The sequence below is a fragment of the Ixodes scapularis genome, unplaced genomic scaffold (assembly GCF_016920785.2).
Source record: "Ixodes scapularis isolate PalLabHiFi unplaced genomic scaffold, ASM1692078v2 PGA_scaffold13__105_contigs__length_92229423, whole genome shotgun sequence".
Classification (NCBI taxonomy): domain Eukaryota; kingdom Metazoa; phylum Arthropoda; class Arachnida; order Ixodida; family Ixodidae; genus Ixodes; species Ixodes scapularis.
The window spans coordinates 50,641,716-50,664,924 of NW_024609839.1; the positions used below are offsets into that span (position 1 = coordinate 50,641,716).

The 23,209-nt window shown below is 46.0% G+C and overlaps 1 protein-coding gene across 1 annotated transcript; it reads left to right on the plus strand.

Annotated features, from left to right (window-relative positions):
• Nucleotides 1-273: 273 nt before the first annotated feature.
• LOC115325214 (monocarboxylate transporter 2) lies at nt 274-16,712 on the plus strand. Its single transcript, XM_029985899.4, is given in 4 exon segments — nt 274-310; nt 14,278-15,098; nt 15,101-15,338; nt 16,242-16,712. Coding segments are annotated over 4 exon segments (1,296 nt in total). The 3' UTR covers nt 16,442-16,712.
• Nucleotides 16,713-23,209: the final 6,497 nt, after the last annotated feature.

Here is a 23,209-nt window from a genome sequence, read left to right on the forward strand (position 1 = left end):
ACCTGCGCCTGCTGCACTCGGTGCAGAACGCCGTATTTGATTTACGAGTGCAGCCTATCTGAAAAAAAAAAAAAAAGACGGGGGTACATTGCTCTTCACTTTTCTGCATCGGTGCAGGCTGGTGCTGGTTAATCGAATGATCCCCCTGCCTGTCGTGCACGTATACGCTGTATCCCAGTCCACGGTGGCAGAAGAGAGGTTACTGAACGGCATTGCCTCGCCACGGGGCAAGTGTTGCCAAGGTTCGCTCGCATTTCTGACAAGCGCCGCGAGATGGCGCAGCATGTAAGGGGCTGTCCAGAGGACGAAGGTGAGGCTTGAACACACTGGGGTGGAATGCAAGACGGCGGGAAAAAAAGACCGAGACATCGCGACCTTTTGCGATTGGTCGACTCCATGCCGCTGACCAATCGCAGCAGGCGGCGATGTCCCGGTTCATTCTTCCCGCTCTGGTCTCGCCGTCTTGCTTAGCACCCGTGGTGGCAGAAAACGAGACAGTTACTTTATGTTGTTATTTTTTTACCTATTCATTTATAGCTAGGGAAGGAAATCTTTTTGAGCTCGCACCGTGCAAAGGGAAAACCAACATCTGCTTCGCTGCCCTCGCTCAACGCAGCAGGGGCGCAGGTTCCACTATTTCTCCACGGGGCGAGGTGCCGTCGGTGCCGAGAAGCGCTCGGATTGCAGTTTTTCAGAAAGCTGTAAAATACAGCGCGTGCCTTCTGTCACACTCCAGTTTTCTTATTTAGTGTTTCTCGATGATGCTGAGCAAGTTTCCAAATTAAACCATGTCCTTAAACTCAATATTAAAAAAAAAGATTAATTATGTGAAAATAATTAACTTAATTATGCCAAACTTTAATAATTTTCCTTAATAGGCCCTTGGCCTCAGACCAAAACAACACAAGCCTTTGTTTTCTTCTTTTTTTTTGGTAGGATGCTTTATTTGCAATATCGAATTTGTCCACCTTTCGTGAAACACCAGGCTATCACACAGATGTGGACTGAACCCACTCTGCTGTCAGAAATCTTTGAAACATCTGTTGGCTTGCACTTCGACCTCCTTGATACACATCGTCGTCGTCGTGCGTGATTCGTCTTCACAGTGTTTTCACCTTCTCAAATATTGTACTCTGAGCACGTGGACCGAAAGCTTGCGCTGCAGAACCCAGGAATCCAGGGATCCTGTGTTCGATCCCCACCCCTGCCCGTTTCGATCTGGATGAGCATGGGGTCTTTAAAGGGGTACGGAAACGAAAATTTAAATATTCAAATTTCGTTCGGAAATGAGTCAAGCATGACGGATAATAACCGTAAATGATAATCGCGCGTTTGTCTTTTGAACGACTGGCTATATTTTTCGTTCCATATGGTGCACTCGAGCAAGCGCTCGAAGAGAAGCGAACGGAGAGCGCGATGCGTCATGGGATATCCGGCGCAAACAAAAACAGAAAGAAAAGATTCCCCGCATTCGTGACGTAGCAAGGCTGGCGTGGTTATGAGCTTTGCCGTTGGTGGCGTTGGCAGCGTTTTGGTCAACGCGTTAGAACCGGGCAGCTCGAGCTACCCGTGGGGTGACGAGCGTGTGGCTGGCCCAAGAGGGAGCCTCCATGTGCTCGCACATGAAGGCACCCTAGCCCAAAGAGCACGTAGCTTCCACAACACTGTCAGCCTAGGGCTGAACGGGGTGGGGAAAGCAACTTTTGTTCAAATTTGGAGCGACGATCTAAGGGGAGTATGGCTGTGTCCGGTTGCACGAACGAGAGTCCGAGAAAGAGGGGAGTCCTTCCTTTCTGTCTTCTTCGACCGTTTGGTACAATGCGCGATTTGTGAGTTGAGGAGGAAAGCTGAGAAGGAAAATGTTGAAATGCCAAAGAGTGGCGCTGCTCCGAAGGAATCTGTTACTTACTACAGTGTACTAAAATACTTAGGTAGTGTTAGGACCGGAGCGGCTCGCGATAGTTCGTGGCGGCGCTGTAGTGGAGTTATCCGAAAAAAAATCGCGCAGCCCGCCTTTTTTTTCACTTTGAGCAGTGCACGTGTCGGTATGACGATTTTATATATACTCCGTTTCACCTTATGTTGTACCGCAGCGAAGGCTAGAAGCACGAGCTCATAGCGGTGGCAGCTGCCCTTGATGCACGAGAGCTTGTGCCGCCGAAATGTGCCCTATAGAGCAAGGAGCTCGCGCTTGTAGGCTTTCCTGCGGTACGATACAAGGTGAAACAGTATAGTTCCGCGTGTTTTTCACTTCGAGCGGTGCGCGTGTCGGGACCACGATTTCCTAGTTCCGTGTGTTCGATCGTAATATGCTTTGAATCTTGTGTTCTGATTTTGCGGATGGTGAAGTATTCACACGAGGGAGAAATCCCGGGGATTTCTCCCCGGCACGCGCGCATCACGAGATGAAAACGCGAGGCTTTTGCACATCGCAAAGCCTGGCGTTTTCGTCGTGGGATGCGCGTGCCGGGGAGAAATCCCCGGGATTTCTCCCTCGTGTGAATACCCCTGAAGCGTGTTTCCCATGCAGCGGTTTTGGCCCTAGAGCGGCGCGATTTCTGCCGTCGCGGCGTTCTGGCCAGCACCAGCGGTTGAGCGGCACGAGCGCCGCGACGGCAGAAATCGCGCCGCTCCAGGGCCAAAATCGCTGCATGTGAAACCCGCTTGAGGGTAGTGCCAAAATGCCGTCGGCGAAACAGCGACAGAACTCTTGCTCTGCACCATGGTTTCAAAACGGGCCTCATCCGAGTGAAAGGAGTGAAAACGGCGTCCCTTTTCGGTGTTCCAAAGGACAGAGCCAAAAGAGATCTTTGTGAGGAGAATCTCCAGCGATCGGACAAGCGTCTTGAAGAAACAAGCGCTGTTTGCATGCGAGCTGCACTTCGAGCCCGCTTCATCCTTCCAGACTTCGTCCATATCATCGGCGGAAAGGAAGTGGGGATCCCTCGTGGACACCCAGCGCTTACGCCAGACGCGGTACCCACTCTGCTGCCAAGTGTACCCCAGGACCTGAGTGATGACCTCTCCGGAGGACGGGAGGAAAGGAAGCGGAAGGCAAGTTCACCAAAGCCCATCGTTGCAAAGCGTTCGGGGCTCGTTTGGGAAACTGACTCGTTGTCACCAGTGGTAAATAGCGAAGCTCCTGCCGTGATCCCACAAGGCATCGATCGCGACGCACTAGGCTCTCTAAATGTGCCAATTCCTTACTGGGCTGTTCACATTAAGTTTAGCAACTTCGACGGTGTGGCTTATTTGGAGACGGCTCTTGAGCCGAAGTCAAACAAGAGCAGCATCGAAAGGGCGGTGTTCATTTGTTTCGACAACTTACCTGATGTGGTATGCCAAGTATACCTTCAGGGCCATGAATGCGCTGCGCATTGTAACCATGTATGCAACCCACATTGTAATCATGTATTTCAATGCCGTGCTGTAAGCTATTACAACTTTTTCCTTGCCTGATCCACGTGTGTTCATGTTTTCTGCTCAAAATGATGTGAAATAGTTGCTTGTTTTCTTTGAATCTTATAAAGCATTACTTGTTCAGCCCACGTTGTCTCAGTTTTTGGACTCAAGTTCAATGTTAAAACGCGTGATAAAAATTGTCACGACTTATAAGCCATTTCTTACAAGTGAACGTCGGGTGGTCCTCGGATGGTCGTGGCAGCCATGAAGAAATAAAATATTCTCACCCTTTGCGACCGTCGCTTCGGCTGTTCGTCCCATAAATGAACTCAAGAATGAGTGACAAGTGAAGCGAGATGATTAAGGTCAAGAAAAGGAGACGGGCTGAAAAGAAGACGGAGAAGTTAACCTGGGGTATTAAAAACATACTAAAGCAATCTCGGACTTTAGTATGCGCCGTTCGTTCCATTATAAAATAAGATAGGGAAGAAAAAAAAACTGCTTTTGAGTTTTAGATATCCCTTTCAAATATCAAATGTTCGGCCTTTGCGACTCAAGGAAATAGGCACTTCATTTAAAATGCTCACCATTCGACAAGCAGAAAGTCGCAGCTAATTCTAAAGCGCGAAACACATGTACGACGAAACCTTCCGATCCGACGTGAGGACTGCCGGAATGACCTTGGGGGGAGAGGGTTTTCGTAGCATCGGAGAGCGTTGAAAACCCTCGCCTCCGACCGTCGTATTGCGCGGTCGGACGTCGGATCGGAGGGTTTCGTCGTACATGTGTTTCGCGCTTAAGCTGAAACAACTTGCAGACCGCTTCTTTACAGTCGCAATTGTTTTTATGTAAAGGAAGGGTAATGTAGCTTGTACCGTCCAATAGATTGAAGCATCATTTTGCTAACGATCGTGATGCAGCGTAATTGATGCCGCGGTACGACCGCTGGCAGGATGTAGCTGTATCAGAAATCCTATGTGCACTTTACCAAAGCGGCACCAAATTCATATTTTCGTGCGTGCAGCCGCGCATGCGCACACCTTCTGGATAACGCGCCGGTGTCGACACCTGTCGCGATCAATACCGCGCGCTTCAGGCAAGCCCCTCCGGTCCGGTCCCAACACTACCCAAGTTGATACTAGTACAGTGGCCACTGTAATACTAAAATATATATATATATATATATATATATATATATATATATATATATATATATATATATATATATTATAGTACACTGTACTGCTACGTCACGACAACGTAGCAAGTTCCCCAACGTTGCTAGATTACCTCCCAAATAGGCTCCGCATGCATCCACCAGGTGCACTTTGAAAGATCGTTTGTTTAGCTTTAAAATTAGTTTTCTTGTGCTTTTCAACGGAAGACTGGTGTTTTTGAGGTTAGGGTGCAACATGCAACACATTCAAGCTAGAAAATGAGCGCTGGAATTTCGTTTCCCTACCCATTTAAAGGGATACTACAATGAAAATTCGGCGCTTATTTTATAGCCTATATGTGTTCAAAGGAGCAGTATCACATCAAACACACCAATATCTTGTTACAAAAAGTCACGAAAAGGAATTTTAAAACGAATTAAACAATTAGCTTAGAGACCTGGTGGATGTCGCTAACGCCTCGCTTGTAATGCCCGTCTAGGAACCTTGACAGCTAGTGACGGTGAGTGTCTCGCCTCCGGCCACGACGAGAGAAGAGGGGAAGGAAAAACTCCCGTCTTCCCGAGAATCCCTTTTGAGTGTTCCAGAAGTAGCTATTGTCTCCCCACAAGATTATAGAAGATTAACCCGTCACTCAAAATTCGTACAAAAGCAGCCGCTTCGGTGGCTGGAACGACTAGGCCATCCCCTCGACGGTAGCTTCGCCGTAGCTTTGCTCGTCCCGAGACGACCTACGTCACGATTGCGTCGGATGTCACGTGCTCTAAGCTGGGCCTTCTCCGGGCAATCGCTAGAGTGGGCCGCTTATAACAAAAAATACAGCCACCAGGCTCAAAATACAAACGTGCGATTGTCATTTACAGATATTGTGGATCATATTCAACCTATTTTTGAACACAACCGATATATTTCAAATTTCGTTGAAGTATCGCTTGGACGCAAGCTATTTGACGGGCTTATTGAAAAGCATCCAAAAAGTTTCAGTACCGACAGCAGCTTAGAAACGTCCTTGCAATATTCGTCGCCCTACTCCGTTTGTTGTTCGTTTTGTAGTACAATAAAAAGAAAAGAAAAGAGAATGATGTGAAACCAGATTTTCGCCAACTTTATTTCCGTCCTACAAGGTTAAAAATATGCAAAAGTCTGCATGTTATCACTAAAAATCGCTACTGATGGCATTGCTTAAGACTAGCAAGCGGCGAAAAATGAAATGACCGTTTCTGAGGTGGAGCTGGGTGGAGTACATGAGATTGTCTCACCAGATATTTCAAAATTAACATCTCTTCAGGGTTGCCACTGGTGGTTACTTTTCGCCAAATTGGCTACTTTTGGGGGCGCTTGGCTACCGAAAATTACGTTTGGCGATTTGACGAAATTTTGGCTACTTTCGGCGGCCCGTTGCGGCTATCAGCAGTATCGGACCGACACGTTTCCGGGCCAAAACTTGCTCGTTCTGCAAGCTGTGTTCATGTATCTTTCACTGCTGGAAACGGGCAAGTTGACTGAAAGAATAAAGAAACACTGAGAGCATTTACCTGGACGACCTGGACTCTGCACAAGCTGACCTCGAGGCAGCATCGCAGAATTTTCAGAACGGCTTGCTACGAGAGGATTGCTTTCCCAGGAGCAACTTTGCATTCGACAACGATGCTTTTAGTTCTTAGAGAAAATGGCGAGTCAACTGCAAACGCACATTCCTAACGCAACATTTGCACTCTGCAGACTTCAAGCAATCAGCCCGGACATTGTAATGGGGCCCAATGCTTGCCGGAAAGTTTCCAGCTTGTCTTCTCACCTTTTCAGCACCTCTAGGAATCAGCTGGAAGGGGATATCCGACTACTGTCGTCTGCATTTGCCACGAACAAGACGAGCTCTGCGTTAATCTGTTGGTACCAGGCACTGATTTTCAGGGATGCTGCCGCAATATGCCCTTCCCCATACACTCTCAGGAAAAAAGGGTGTAAAAGGGTGTATTGTTACACCCTTTGCCCCATATAATACACCCCAAAACTTCAGTTAGACGTACAGTGCCCTACAGTCGAACAGGCGGCTCCAGATTTTACGAGGGGCTTGATAGCCGTGTGTTACAACTTATTAAAATAGCTAATGTACGTTTTACTGACTACAAAAAAAAATAATCGGGGTTTTCTTGACTCTACTGTAAAAACTCGGTGTTCTCCTTATGTGGTCTTTAATACGTACTTTAGCTATTTATAAAAGTTATATCGCACCGTTATCAAGCCCCTCGTAAAATATGGGGGCCGTCTATTCGACTATAGGGCTCAGTTAGAGTGACCACCCGTCCCGCGACTCGCGGGACTGTCCCGCATTGAGGGCTTGTGTCCCGCGTCCCGCAAGAAATTCCCAAATCTTTAAAATGTCCCGCATTTCATACTGTAGTAAAATTCACTCTGCAACTTATGGCGCTGCCGAACAATAAGGCACGGGGAAGCCCGGAGGTCGCTCGTAATCGTGTGAATCGCAATGGCATACCATTTTCTATCCAAGCATTGCTGGAAGCGACCATCGTTTTTGAAGGAGAACCGACGCGCATGCTCAGTTTAGTTATTTATTTATTTATTTATTTATTACAATACCCTCAGGGCCAAAAGGCATTACAGAGGGAGTGGGGCAACCAAAAAATGAAAAAAAAGGGTACAAAAAGAGAGCAAACCCAGCCGAGAATAAACATCAACAGCTGGAAACACAGCACTCTGGTCAAAAAATAAACAAAAGGACAATCACGACAAAAGGTGAGCAGATAAGGTTTTTTTAAATAAATCAATTGAAGGTATATTAACAAACGAAGCGGGAAAATGGTTCCACTCAAGAGATGTTTTTGGAATAAACGCGTTCAAAAAGGCTGATGTGTTACAATGAGGGACACCAACTTTGAATGGATGATCAAAACGCGGAGAAATGAATGGGGGCTCAAGGAATAGTTTATCTTTCAATGACGTGTTAGAATGATAGATCTTGTAAAAGAGGCACAAGCGCGATATTTTGCGACGTAAAGAGAGGGAGGGTAGGGATAGACTGAGTTTCATGGAGGAAACGCTTGCTGTACGATGATAGTTAGAAAGTATGAAACGAACTCCGCGATTTTGCATGGCTTCCAGGTTAGTTATAAGTGTCGAGTGACCGGGATCCCAGATTGCAGCAGCGTATTCTAATTTTGACCGGACCAGGGAGTTATAAAGCAGTAATTTCAAAGAAGTGTAAAATTTCTTTTTAGAAAACCGAGCATAGAGTTAGCGTTAGCAATAATGTGGTCAATGTGGGTTTTCCATGACATGTTATAGGTAATATGGACACCCAGGTATTTGTAACAGGTCACAGACTGAAGTTGAGTGTTACAAATTGAGAGAGGTGGAAGAACCGTGTGACGACGAGAAACTCTCATAGACTTGCACTTGTTAATGTTAAGGGACATCTGCCACAATTCACACCATTGGGATACAGCACACAAATCATTTTGGAGGAGGAGTGAATCGGATTCATTAGTAACTTCATGATATATCACACAGTCGTCGGCAAATAAGCTTATAGAAGAGGATACACACGTAGGTAAGTCGTTAATGTAAATAAGAAACAATAAGGGCCACAGAACGGACCCTTGGGGGACACCGGAAGTGACTGGACTTAGAGAAGAGTTAGCATCATTAGTATACACAAACTGAGAACGATTAGTAAGAAAACATTCAATCCAAGACAAAATATTAGGATCAACATGCAAGTGACTGAGCTTGAAAAGTAAAAGTTTGTGAGAGACTTTATCGAATGCCTTACAGAAATCTAGAAAGACGCAATCAACCTGGGAACCACGGTCGAGGATGGAAAGTAGGTCATTAGTGAAAGTGATAAGCTGGGTTTCGCAGGACAGTGATTTGTGAAAACCGTGTTGTGATGCAGTAAAAAAAGAATTTGAATCAAGAAAGTTAGCAAGATGTGAGTAAATTACGTGCTCTAAAATTTTGCAGGGAGTACTGATAAGGGAAATGGGTCGATAATTGGAAGGGTTATGTTTACTGCCTGATTTGTGAAGCGGAATCACCTTCCCAATTTTCCAGTCGTCTGGTAAAACGCCAAGGTTAACAGATTGTTGAAATATTTTGCAAAGAAAAATGGAAATGTAATTTTTAGTTCTCTTAAGAAATTTCGGTGTGATATTGTCAACGCCACAGGAGGAAGATGGTTTTAAATCATCAATAAGTTTTATAATTCCGTCATAGTCAAAAGCAAGTGGATCCATTTGAAAAAAAACCATATCTCGGGAAAGTACCAGGGTAAACAGGAACAACATCACTAGCGAATTCTTTGACAAAATATTCATTAAAAACGGAAGCACAACTTTGACTAGGAACTACCACGCCATCATCACATGTCAGCGAAAGCACTGTATTTTTAGACCCGCTATACATATTCCAAAATTGTGCCACTCCCCTTGGTGGCAAAATATTCTAAGAAAGATTGCTTGCCAAAAGTTTCAATATAAAATATTTTAATTATTTTTAAATCGCTCTGTCAGTGCAAAAGGGTTGCGGTGGATCTTTGTTTTTGTGAAGACACCTACACAAGGCAAAAAGCCTGCAACTCGCAACGGTCGAAAAATAACACAATGTTAAAACTTTGTGCATGACTATGTTGATAAAAGTAAGCGTTGACAGGAAACAATAGCCCGAAAGAGATTTAATGTTTCTTATTTTTATCAGATACATTGAGTTCTGCTATAGTCGATTTTTATGCTTTCAACTTCGACACATTTAATAACACATTTGCCATAAGATATATATTACTTTTAGTAAAAATTAATTGAGCTTAATTGCTGCAATACGATTAGCAGGTTATAAACAGCACATGATGTTAAATGTATTAACAAAGCCTCGGTTTGTGGTGTGTGTGTGTTAAAAAATTTCCTCTAAACCTCCCCCCCCGTGTCCTGCATTTCGCTAGCAGGAAGGTGGTCACCCTAGGCTCAGTACATCGAAATGAAGTTTTGGGGTGTATTATATGGGACAAAGGGTGTAACGATACACCCTTTTTTCTTGAGAGTGTAGTAATCGCAGGTGCCGACAAGATTCTGACGCTTCCAGTCTCAAATGCCGAAGCAGAGAGTATTCTCCCACGTAGCGCTGACCAAAACTGAACTTTGCAATAAGATAAAGCTTGACCTTCCGAGGTTCATCCAAAAAATAAAGTTTGGCCTCTGACTGCAGCAGAAAACATAATCTAGATACATGGTCCCAAAATGAGTTGCTGGGCGAGTTGGATAGACATCTTGACTTAAACAGCGCAAAAACGTTACGTAAGGAGGAGACAACAGGAAGGAAAGAGCGCTGACTCACAACTGAGGTTTTAATAATGATGTAGTGAAAGAGAAGGAAGGTGTCAAGGGGTCACCGACAACTTTGTAGATCACATCTGAATATTTGTACGTAGATATATTCACTTGGGTTACTTAGAATTGCAAATTGTCATTCCGTTAATATGGCCCTTAGAAAGAGGTTAATAATTATAACCTTCTTTAATTTAATAATATTACTGCACTTGACACCTTCCTTCTCTTTCACTACATCATTATTAAAACCTCAGTTGTGAGTCAGCGCTCTTTCCTTCCTGTTGTCTCTTCCTTACGTAACGTTTTTGCGCTGTTTAAGTCAAGATACATGGTCCCAGATGAAGTGCTCCAGAAAATTACTGCAAACTATTCTGGCGCCAACAGCATCTACTGGAACTTCACTATAGTGTTTGATATTAGTATAAAACGTTCTAAAAATTTATGCAATTTACGACCGAATACGACCGGCACGTGTGTGCAGTAAACTCAAGAAGCACGCGCAATGCCAAGCTTCTTCGCACTACGAAAATTAAAACACAACCGCGTGGATATAGCACGTGCACTATACTCATAGTGAGGAAAACAGAAGCGCCCCTAGCGAGCTTCTTACCGCGATTAGGTGAAGGAGCTGTCCCCCACCAGGTGTGGACTCTGCGCATGCGCCCCGCCAATAGCAGGGCCACCGTAGCGACGTTACGCCAGGAAAGTTTTAGAACTCATATACCCGATAATGAAACGATGATTGCGCAAAGATGCCGGCGGAGTATCGTGTATCGTAACCACAGTTATCGGAACGGTCTACTAAAACTCCCTAATCTCTGGTGCGTTTAGCGTCCAGTCCCTTTTCATGGCAAATGCCACCAGGCGGTGCTCCAGTCCTTGACGTCTCAGAGCCCTTTATACTGGGAGAGTTGTGCACTCTTTTGAAGATGCCGACACCAGCAACCACAGCTGGTACTAAGGCAACCAGGAGGTGGCACCTTGCCTCCGCCATTTTGTGTTTTCGAATTTCGAACCCACTCTGGATTAGGCACGCAAGGTATGCTGCGACCCATCATTGTAATAAAAGTGTTTATCGCTAATGTAAGTGTTTTTGGCGCTGCACACGTAGTCAGAATCTCAAACTTACTTATCTGCTACGATGTCTTAAAATTATATGAACCTAACCTGATTCCTTTTTTTAAGTGAATTTTTAATACCTTGAATACTAAGTCTCGAAAATTGCCACCGGAAAAATTCAGTGCCGTGACGGGCGCCATCTAGGAGAGGCGCTGCGTACCCTTGCGCTCAATCACCATATTAATTTTTGTTTGAGGAAGCTAGTTTTGTTCAAAACCAAACGGAATAATGCTTATTTTTAAGTTATGTTTTGAAGATCAATGAAGGATGGCCAGTGCTTGAATATGTGCCCAATTGCAGGTATGTATAACACATGTCAGAGTATAAGAAATTGTGTTTATAAAACAACTGCTAACCGCGCATTTGGACTAGCGCACAAAAGTAGAGCGGCCAAAAGCAAAATCCTTCATTTTGTGTTATTGTAAAGTGCGCTTGTTTTAGCGGGCGACAGGCTCCACCCATCGGCCAAACCCTCCCAGTATATAAGGCTCTGTGACGTCCCAGAGAACTTGCGGTTCATAAAAAGAATGAACAAAGCCCACCTTAACACCGCTGCTTGAAATGTCGATGAAACCTTTAACCGGCATTTCTCCAGGTGAACGCCAAAAGAACAAAGCAGTGCTAGGTCTGTTAAAATGTTTCGAATATTCCCGGAAACCAACTTCCCTCCTCCAAGACTTTAAATCGTACAACCAAAGGCCTATGTTAAATCTCCAACTTTGTTATTCGTGTAGCATTTGTGCTTTCTAGCACTGGTAACATAAACAAGCTCGACAGGCTTGCAAAGACGAAGCGATCTGAAGTCGCTTGGGACGCAAGCGGCAGTTCATGTTTATAAACAGAAAAAGGGTCTATACCGCGACGCACCGGAAGTAGTTCCGAAGTAGCAACAGATGACGTCACAATTAAGAGCGGGTGTGCAATGCTATCGGATGTCGCGATCCTGGCGGTTGGTTCTAGAAGTTCTGACAAAAAAAAAAAAAGACGAGTAAACAAGAGTGTAGCTGTCGTCGCATTGTCCCAACCTGTGGCTGTTGAAGCTTCCATGGGTCACCAAACTCGGGAGCGATCTACAGCAGAATCATAGCTTCCTTAATTCTAGAAAGCCCGTCAATTCCCCGACGGAGCCACTGAGCGCGCGGTCGCCGGAAAAAGGCGAGGAGCAGCGCCGAACGGTTATCCATATGGTAGCGCAAAGCCACTTCTGGGGTATCCCTTCAGCCAGTGCAAACAATACGCGCGGCGGCTTCTCCGCGAAACAAAACAACAAACCGCAACGGAAAAAAAGGGGAAAAAAAAAAAAAAAAAAAAAAGCTTCCGGCGCGTGGAGAAACGGGAGAGAAGCGGAATAGGAGGGAGGTCGACCCAAAACGTTATCCTTTCCTGAGAAAACCGAAATGAAAAGGCGCGTGTGCGTGTTTCCGGATTTTACCGCTGGGGCATTGTTTGGCGCTGCACGAGAGAGCCCCTGCGCGCGCCCCCTTCTCTGATCTCCTTTCCGTTTTACAGCGGCTACGTTCTTTCGTGATTTGACAGGCTTTTTTAGAATAAAGAAGGCTATGGCAGGGAACCAGGCGTCTGTCGTATTCACATCTGCTGCTGTGCTACCGCCAAGATCGCAGCAGGCAACGGTGGGATAGAATAACTGTAAATGCGATAGGACATATCTTTGACGTTATCAGGTGGAAATCAAGAGTGCAAAAACACGCCAGTTGAAGACGCGTTCCGGATACCATACTAGAACAGAGGAACTTGGCTCTCTACATTCAAGTGCACCAATTCAGATGGGTCGTATTTTTGTCCGTACCATCTACAGAAAATACTGTAGGAATATTTCATTATACTAGTGTTATGCTGAATGGTTATTGCTCGGCTGGGCGTACCGCAGTCTAAAGTAAATGACCTTAAACGCTGCTGTGAGAATGCCGACGCTTTTCAGGCCGGAGCGGTGTCCTGTGCACACCGCCCCGCCCCGGTTCAATTACACATATTTGTCTCTTACAATATTGACGCGTGTAAGAAGCTGCCACACTACAAGTAATATTGACTCTTATCGGCTCGGCCATTCTCATGAAGAGCCTATGGCCTTGTTCGGTGATGTATGTTGTTTTTTACTTGCACTGTTTGAGCACACTGATGTTTAGATTCTGTCTCGTGTTCCCACAGTATAAATAAATAAAACAAAGCCCTTCCAGTGTTACGAACAGGTATTTCACAACCTCTGCATTATGTCTGCAAAAATATCAGTCTTGGGTAGCAACGCGTTACTAGTAACGCGTTACTGTAATTTCGTTACTTTTTTGGTAACTTGTATCTGTGACGAGTTACTTTTTTCTAAATGTTACTGTGACTGTAGTTCTATTACTTTTTCTGAGGTAACGATGAAAGTAACGACGTTACTTTTGTCGTTACTTTCCAGTGTTTTATAAATAATATATCACTGAACGAGTACCAATTTATATATTCCTCGCACTTTTCAAATCGTCTATTCCGACATTTCGAGTGTCAAGTTGGCCTTGCACAAACTTGTGAATACCTTCGTTCTCACGAGTCACGACCCAAATATAGCCACCTGTAGATTTCATGAAAAAAAAAATCGTTATTTTTACGCATGCGCTTGTACTTTGTGACTGAACACTTACATCTTAGTGTCTTGAAGCACTATCTATGTTGTGTTTTTTTTTCTTTTTTTTTTGTGCAAACGTTTTTTAATCGGGTGAATCAACCGTGAAATAACAATACACGTGGAGGGCACTGCGCATGTTTCATATTTTGATTTGCGCCGCTACTCTGGCGTGTAAATTTTCAAACACTAATTTCGAGAAGCAACTTCTGCTAAGTTACAATATGAAGTAAAAAGCGCACTTTTTAATTTCATGCAAAAAAACTTGGTGAGGAGCGTTTTCAGTTTTTCCTAATTTTTTTGTGTTATAGAAAAGTAACTGAAAAGTAACGTCGTTACTTTTTAAAAGTAACTGTAACTGTAACGGATTACTTTTTTGTTGCGGTAACTGTAACGGTAACTTCTCTACTTTTTTTCTGAAAGTAACTAACTGTAACGAATTACTTTTTAAAAGTAACTTACCCAAGACTGAAAAATATACACTTTTCTTTAACTTTTGGACGGCGAAAGGTGTTTTTTTTTTTTTTAAATGAAACTATATCAACAAGTTTAATATGTAGAATAATTAAGCAACAATAAACAACTAGTTTCGTGTATTTTTTTTTTTTTTTTTTTTCAGGAACAAGCATTGGTTTGCTGGCACTTTGCAGCGTCGTAATAAACCAGCATTTCCTCAAGTTCCGCGCCATGGCCTCCGGAATCAGCAATGCCGGTTTCACAATTGGCGGACTCATATTTCCGCCCTTAGTACAAGAGCTCTTCGACAGATTCGGAGTCAGAGGCATGTTCTTGCTGTGCGGGGCGCTCATGCTCAACTCAACGGCCGGCGCTTTCTTGCAACGCTCTCCTCCTTTACCCATCCTGCAGACTGTGAAGGACAAGAGCGAGACATTGCGCAACCACCAAGAGACGGAAAAAATGCTTCAGCCCTGTCCTCCAGAAGTTAAGCTGAGTTCATCCGACGTTCAAGAGCAGAGCCAGAATGGTGAACCAGGGGTCAAAGAAGAAACCATAATCGCCCAGAAAGTGTCGCGAAACATCAGTCGCACGAATGATCCAGAATGCAAGCTAATCCCAGCCGATCAAGACGACGAAGATATCAGCTGTCGCGTCCTGGTACAAAGTGAACTGGTGTCTTCGAAGAAAGAGCTCAAAATACAGGCCGTCGGCATTAGAAATTCGCAGTCTTTTTCACTAAAGCCCAAGAGGAAACATTTGCTGTCGTTTCTGATTCTGCCCAGGTTTTACCTGATTGCCTTTTCCTTGTCCCAGATCCTCAACAACATGACCACTTTCATGACGGTCATCGTGGACTTTGCTCTGGACAGGGACGTTTCCAAGTGGCACGCTGTTCTCCTCGTTTCGTATTACACCGTAATGGACCTGGTGGCCAGACTGGGGTCTGGCTGGATAACGGACAAGGGATACTTGAAGAGGAGTATACCATGATGGCCGTCCACCTGACGATGTGGGGAGTATCCTTATACCTGATGCCGGTCTGCAGGCCTTACTACTGTCAAGCGCTGCTCTCTATGGTGTGCGGATGGTGCAACGGTTCGACGCTCATCCTTATCGCCGTGTTCTTTGTGGAACTTGTGGGCATCGAAAAGTTGGGTGTGTGTTTTGGGATTGCCACGTTCCTGGCTGGACTGCTGGGACTCCTCAGACCTACGCTCATAGGCACGTCACCTTTTAATATTCCCTCTCTTTATTTTTATATGTTTCTCAGCACATGCACGCGCGTCTCAATGTGAACTGACAGTTCCGTATCAAACGCTGGAATATGTTGGTGCGGCGCGACGCTTAAAAGTTTCTGAATTGCTTGGGATGACCAACTAAGCACTTAGTCACCTAGAGAGTAACGTACAACATAAACGTGTACGAAAGTATACGTGTTGTTTTCCATAAGTTGCTTACAACGTTTGTAAAATTCGTTCGATCCTTTTTTCTTCTTTTTTTGTGACGACAATAATTCTTTTTTTGCAGGGTTTCGCATCGAATCCCAGGGTGTGTTTATTGCCCGCTTAATTTAGCGGGAAAATTTCTCCGCTCTATTTAGAGGAATCATAGTGGCACGTGACATTGTGATGTCATAGTGACGTAACAAGCCACCACAATTTCAGCTTTGTTTAACAAAAAAATGGTGTCACCTGATGCCATGACGTAACGTGATGTCATGTCACCAGGTCATGTGATTTTATCCGACTTTATCGTGTGACGTGACGTCATAGTTTTACGTCAACATTCAGAGAGTACTTCATATCTTGCTGTTCTTATTGCAAACGACAAGAACAGCATATCTTGCTGTTCTTGTTGCTTGTTGGACACAGCAAGGAACCGCCAGTTTCTTTGGTTGATAATCGATATATCATAGAGTTTTCGTGCGACTCCATAAACTAGTATTTCAACAAAATGGCTGATTGGGCTAGTTGGTTCATGATCATTCAGACGAAAACGCTTCAAAGAAACGGAAACAAGGGATACAAGACAGCACAGAGCAGCCTAAGGCTCTGCCACAATGTTTAGCTTGAAACCAAAGGAAATTACTTTTCGTTTCCAACCTCCCTGACTCTGTTTGTGCAGGTTACTACAGAGACAGCCATGGCGACTACGAAGGACTGTTTACCCTGCTGGGAGGACTCACATTGGCAATGGCCATACTTTGGTATTGGGTTCTCGCAAGGGAAAGGTGCGAGGTGCTGAAGAAAGCCAAACGTTCCAAGACTCAGCATCTGCCTCAAGCCGACATCACCGCCTCAGACGACAAAGGACAGCGGTTATAGCAGACGATTTCCGCCATTAGCTACATTCCATATTAGGCCATAGGGTGACAATACCCTCTGGTAACCAATTTTCAGCCACTACCAAACAGAACTTTGTCGAAATGAGATCAGTGTCTGCCAAACCGCGATACGGCCTTAGGGCGCCGCCATCTTGCTTCTGGGTGTGTGCAGATCGCCTGATAGTCAAGCCTTGCTGGATGGATGAATGTTAACGGCTGTACCCCTTATAACGGGCGGCCTTGCGCCACTTTGCCTAAAGAATACACTGAAAACATACGAATTGCCATGGGTGACGGAGTGGCGGCCAAACAAAACATATTTTTTATCCATAGTGGCCTTGCTAGCTTTTGAAGCCTGGTCGCTTGCAAAGTCTATGGGATGGAGAGATAAGATTTTTCAGAAAGGAGAAAGGGGCTATACGATCCCGGGACACTAGTCATCTGTAAGCGGTTTGTGGAACTAAGCAAATGCAAACCACGCTTTTTAAGAGAGAACATGAAAACGAGAAAGAGCAAGTCGGTGAAAGAGAACGTCGAACGAGGTAAACATTTTGGTACGGTATGCATCCAGCGGAGGCTGCGGATGACAAGAACAACAGGTAAACATATTGACTGTGTGCCTTCTCGCGTGTCATTTTATTTTAATAAAAAATAAAATAGGTAGTGAAACCACGAAGTGTTGTCTATAGAGTTACTAAGTAAGTATACGCCTAAAGTTCTGCCACTTCAGTCCCCGATTTTCTTGGTGGCGCCGCCATTTTGGTGCTTTGTGCAAAGCGGGCGCAGTTGATCGATCGTTGCGTTTAAAAAGTATTCGACTGTTTTAACATCTCTGGAGGACGGAAAAGCATTTCCTGCAATTTTATATACAAGATAACTGGCAACAATAATTTGAAGCACTAAGATGGCGGAGGTATCGTTACTCAGAAGCACAGCCCAAATATATTTTGCCGAATTACCCAAGCATCAAGGAGGATGCTGGGAACGTATAGGTACGCGCGATGCATGTGCTCGCCTTATAAGTAAATAATAAAAAGAAGGCGTTGATGAACCCGCGTGCAAAGTGCCATTTGTTTTTAGGTTGTTGCTTAACGCGTGCTCCTTGGTGTTTGGGTAATCGGACTAAAGGTCTGTTCCTCGAAGAGTTTGAACGTGCCCACGAGAAATCTATTGGAGAGCCTCACGTCGGCCACTGTTAAAAGCGCAAATGACAAGAAGAGTGCGCGAGTGTAAGGGCACTCGGGAAGAGCGAGTGCCTTGAGCAACGTCGTCGCACGCAAATTTGACACCGTGAAGTCAAAACCTTGAAAGTTAGGCAAAAGTGTAAGGCAACCACATACATACACGTACGCGAACAACGTAAAAACCAGCTCAAAAATTAACAAAACTACTCTGAGACGACAGGCGAGCTAAAACAACGGGAGCAAAAAGACAAAACGCAAATAGGATGCCGAGCGCCCAAAGAAGGCTCGGGTTATAGTTCTACTGCCTACTTTGGGAGTGACTGCAAAAACAAAAAAAAAAAACAAATTTCAGAACTTATTTCTCAATGTAAAAATTTATAAAGAAAATCCAAAGAAACTGCCCTTTGAATCATTAGGTTGCCACGTCAACCATTTGGTACAACTACACAGCACGTAGTCGTCGTCAAATCACATAGAAAAAAAAACGCGTGGCAATTCAATACTTAGCATTGTTTCATTATCTCGTAATGACTGCAAATTTTTAACCGCGGGAAGCCTATGTATTTTTAATGAACAATGCTCCTCAAACATAGGGCCGCCACTCGGTTGTCCAAATATTGAGCTGTTGCCGGCTACTCAACGCTAAATTGGACATCGCAGCAGCTGAAATGTCTTCCCTGGGGCTGGGTTATGATCGGGGAGTTAAAACTTCACCGCGATGTTCGACAGACAGACGCAAGAATAGCACAAAAAGTGCCAAAAAACGAACCATATTCTTGCGACGTTACCGAAGTAGCACAAAGTGCGTTTTGGAAGGAGGGCCGACGCGGGTCCCACGTCGGTTTTGCAAGTCTGGCCAAAGTGGGGCCCACTTAAGCGGCCCAAGTGGACTGCATCGGGAGACCCACAGGGAGCCTATTGGACAGCCCAGTCCCCTCGTGGGAACCTGGGTCTACCTAGGTAGCCCACAATGACAATCCTCGTTGGGCCCTCAGGGGGCCTAGGAAGGCAGCTCACATAAGGTCTCCCGGGAACGAAATCCCGTTCGTGGTTATTTCGTCATTCCCCAACAATGTGAGGTATTGCAGTGCATCCCAAATTGAGCATGCCTCAGTTTCCCCGTGTGACTATACTGGAAATATGATTACCAGCTTGATACATTTTGATAGATCGATGAAACATATTGAACAAGACCATCGAAAACTGTACATTTCAATTGTACCAATTGAAGCAGAAAACTGTGCATGTTTCCGTATAACATCCTGGTGGACTATCGCAAACTTGAGCCGGCTACAGACACCGAAGTTTAGAGCAGATGACGACATTCTGATAAGCATGTAATAGCTAGTAATAAAGTGTGCAAACTTAGAACTTCTCTCACGCCTAAAATTACAATGCTCGGTAATGTCGTGTCGAATTAGGTCGATCTCTTACGTTGAATCTTCAGGACGTGCACTAAATGTTTTTCTTAGCGGAAAGTGCCATTTTGGAAGCTGCACAGGTAGTCCAAGCTGGGCATGCCGACACTCTGTCCCCTCGGAACCCACATCTATGCTCAACTTTCACCCATATAGCCGAGGTGGGACACACGGGGACATTGCACGGACAGCCCAAGATGGGCGTGCCCACGCAGTGCCCCCGAGGCGAGCCCACCTTTGTGTAAGACTCTGCCCCTGTATAGCCCAAATGGTACCCACAGGGGCATCGCCTGGGCAGCCCAAACCCACTTTGGCTACGCCTGCGCGTAGCCTAAGTAGGTTTCACGAGGGTATTGCGTCGGCAGCCCAGGTGGGCGGGCCCTCGATTGGCCCACAACTACGATAAATTTGTCCTTACATAACCCAGGGTGGGGCCCACGGTGGTGTTACATGGGCAGCCCGAAACGCCATGGGTTGCCCATGTAGGGGCTAACCCAGCCCACGTGAGGCCCCCTTGTGCTATCTGGGTATGATCAGGGTGAACTGTACCATAGCCTCCTCTATACTGACGAAGCCTGGCAGATCGCCACGAGACGCGGCTCCTGAAAGTGAAAAGATAGAGCGGCAGAAACAACGAACGAGAGGAGAGGTATGTAACGGGCGCCCCGCTGCGGCGAGACGCCGAAACATACTAGTATCGAGCGATGAAATGTCTGCTCGTGCTCCTCGCGTTCCTCGGGCTACCGCTTCTTTTCTCGCAGGGTTTGAAAACCACTATCCGGGTCCTCGCCGCTGCAAAAGCTGTGCGCTGACTACAGGCTCCCCGAGAAATGCTCTGTGCTACCAGATCCTCTCGCTCTAAATCTGCGACCGAGCACTCTACGGCTCCGTCGTCAAACTGACAGGCTTTGTGAGTTTAAAGGAGGCTATGACTGCACCTAACAGAGCCAGAATCGTAAATATGAATGCGTTTAGTTAACCGTGATACTCAATAAAAAAAAAATTAAAGATTGGGACGGTTGGCCGCATAAAAGTTTTAGGGCGCTGCTCTTAGGTGCCCGTTTCCGGGTTGAGCGGCGTCTACGTAACCGCGCTAAATTTAGCGGGAAAATTGACGTCACGCGATCTCAACAGCAATTAACTTCCCGCTACATTTAGCGGCAAAATTGGCTTCACGTGACCAGAACACCAATTCGGTTTTCCCGCTAAATTTAGCAAGGAAAATGACGTCACATGACTTGGTGTCACATCACTTTTGAACAAATTCAGTTTCTCCGCGAGATGTACCGGAAATTTGACGTCACGTAACCTCAGCAGCAATTCAATTTCCCGCTAATTTTAGCGTGAAAATTAACGTCACGGGACCTCAACACCGGTTTAGTTTCCCCGCAAAATCTAGCGGGGAAAATAACGTCACATGACGAGGTGCACGTCACCTATGAACACATTTAGTTTCTCCGCGGGAAAATTGGCGTCACGTGCTAAGGAGGAGGAGGGGGGAGGAGGAGGAGTAGGGCAGGGGAGAGGATGAGGAGCAGGAAAGAAGGAGGGGAAAAGGAGGGGAGGGCGAGGAGCAGAGGAGGAGGGTACGGAGGAGGAGGCGGGGCATACCCTCGCCTCCATACCCTCCCCTCCTCCTCAAGAGCTGCGTTCCAATTTCGCGTTACAAAGATTTGTAAACGTTTTTAATATTTTTTCCAATATATTTTGACAGCATCGAGCGCGTGACGTCACTCGCCGCTCGCTTTCAACACCGTCTGGCGCCACCGTAGGTCGAGGCGTTTCCGCGTTGTCCGGTTAAAATATATCTTGCAACTCTGTCCTTTTTCACTGCCCTAACCACCACAAAGAAAGAAACCACAAAAAACAAACAAAAAAATGAAGCAAACGCTGCGCTCATCTCCGAATCCATGAAAGCTAAACATCTTTTCGTTCAGGGATTTTTTTGACCATGTGTACTTACAAAAAAGGACCAGTCCCGTGCGCAGTCGCAGCGAAACCATGCGACACCTTATCGGACCCTAATATAGGATGTCTCAAGTCACCAGGCTCCATCTAAAATGGAGCATAAAGATCGACGCCTACACGAAGCAATCTAAACTTTTCGTCGTACGTGTATTTCGCAGGTTCGTTTTTTCTTGTAAAATTACAGAGAGTAGCTCCCTTTCTGTAAAAACAACAAAAAAAATAAAAAAACGGGGCGAAAATCTTGTCAGGACAACGGCGGGCGGCGACTCAGAGGACTGAGCCGAGCGGCAGGGCGCGTTTGGCGCACGTATTGATAGATGGCGCTGCCTAAGAACTCTAATCGAGACAGTTCACAACGACCTTGATTTACTAAAATGAAGATAATATTTTTATAGTGTACCTTTGGTTTACAAATAAATTCGGACAATAAAAACAAAACTTGAAGAGGAAAAAAAAAACGGTGGCAAAACAACGGCGTTTTTGCTGCGACGGATTTCGTCTGCGTGTCATTCTTTCGCTGGTCGGCTACACTCGACGTTATTAGATTATAGTATGGTGCCTGGAACGCGTCTCCGACTGGTGTGTTTACCGCGTCCGAAAAAGTGGTCCCTCAATTTCCGCCTGATGACGTCATAGAAGTGTCATGCTTTCGGCGGTCGCGACCCTGGTGGTGTCTCAGCAGCTGTGGTGGATATGGCAGACGCCTGTTCTGCTGCAGGTCGCATCTACTGTGACAGTCCACGGAAGCTACAGCAGCCGAAAGTTGGGACGCCTGGGACGCCGTGACGACAGCGACACTCGCGTTCGCTCGCGCTTTTCGCCAGCATTTCTACGGCCAACCGCCAGGATCGCGACAGTCAACAGCATGACACTCCGGCTTCTGTGACGTCATTTGTTGCCACTTGGGGACCACTTTTGATGTATGGGCAGCATAGGACAGTAAACACACCAGTCGGAGACGCGTTCCAAGCACCATAGTTATAGGGAACTGCTCATTGACGCTGCTTGCACGAGCAGTACTCCCCTCATTCACCACGACTCGCCTCCCGTTGTTCAAAGCGCCGGACGGTTGATAATTACAATGTCTTCTATGCAGTACGTATACTTCTCGAAGCACAGTCCGTCTAAATGGCGTTCCATCGTACTCTATGGAAAACACAGTTTTGAAACCGAAAACTAGATGGCGCTTCAAACGACGGGAGGCAGACTGAAGTGAGTAAGGGGGAGGAAGGACACCCTTCCACGGGAGTTTCACAGTTGAGGTAGTGTAGTAACGTTGGCAACACCTTCGGACGCTGCTCCCGACGCCATGCAATACGTGCGCCAAACGCGCCCCCGCCGCTCGGCACAGTCGTCTGCGTCGCCATGCACCCGCCGTTAACCATGGCAAGTTTTCGGCCCTATCTTTTTACAGAAAGGGAGCTATGCCTTGTAATTTTACAAGAAAAAAACGGACCTGTGCAATAGACCTTTGACGAAAAGTTTAGAATGCTTCGTGCACGCGTCGATTTTTACGGTCCATTTTAGATCGAGCCTAGTAAATTCAGACACCGTATATATCCTTATGTACCTTGCACCTTCCGTCGAGGAACCATCGCCAACGCCTGCTCGGAGATTGACGCATTCGTTTATTTCACACACACACACGAAGCACTCCTAACACGCGGTCACCCTGACTAACCCTGACCGGTCAGTCGCCATACAGAAGACGCGGTGTTCGTTTCAGACATGATGGCAGCGGCAACTGCGGCACGTCCCAGGCATGTTTGAAGCACATGTTGTGTTTGTAAATGCTCATGAACATGCCTGCAGGCTGTATGACTAACGTGACCACCATACAAGGAAGACTGTCTCTTGTATGTCGTCTTCGCGGTCATGTGACGCCCGTACGTCCCACGACACCGTGACGTAACGTGACATCCCAGCTTCACATGTCGCCGTGACGCCGTGTCACGAGACGTCACAATATCACGTGACACCGTGATCTTATAAGCCACCGTGACGTCACGCGATACCCTGATGACACTGTGACACAAGGACACGTGACACAGCGACATAAAGGTTCGAGTGGTGGTGCGACGAGCAACGGCTATCACTGTGAAAAGGGCGAGTATGGTAAGTTCTGACCGCGTCCGTAGTCGGGGTGAGTTTTTGCCCTTAGTCCAGATTTCACGACGGAGATGCCCGTTGGTGACTGTC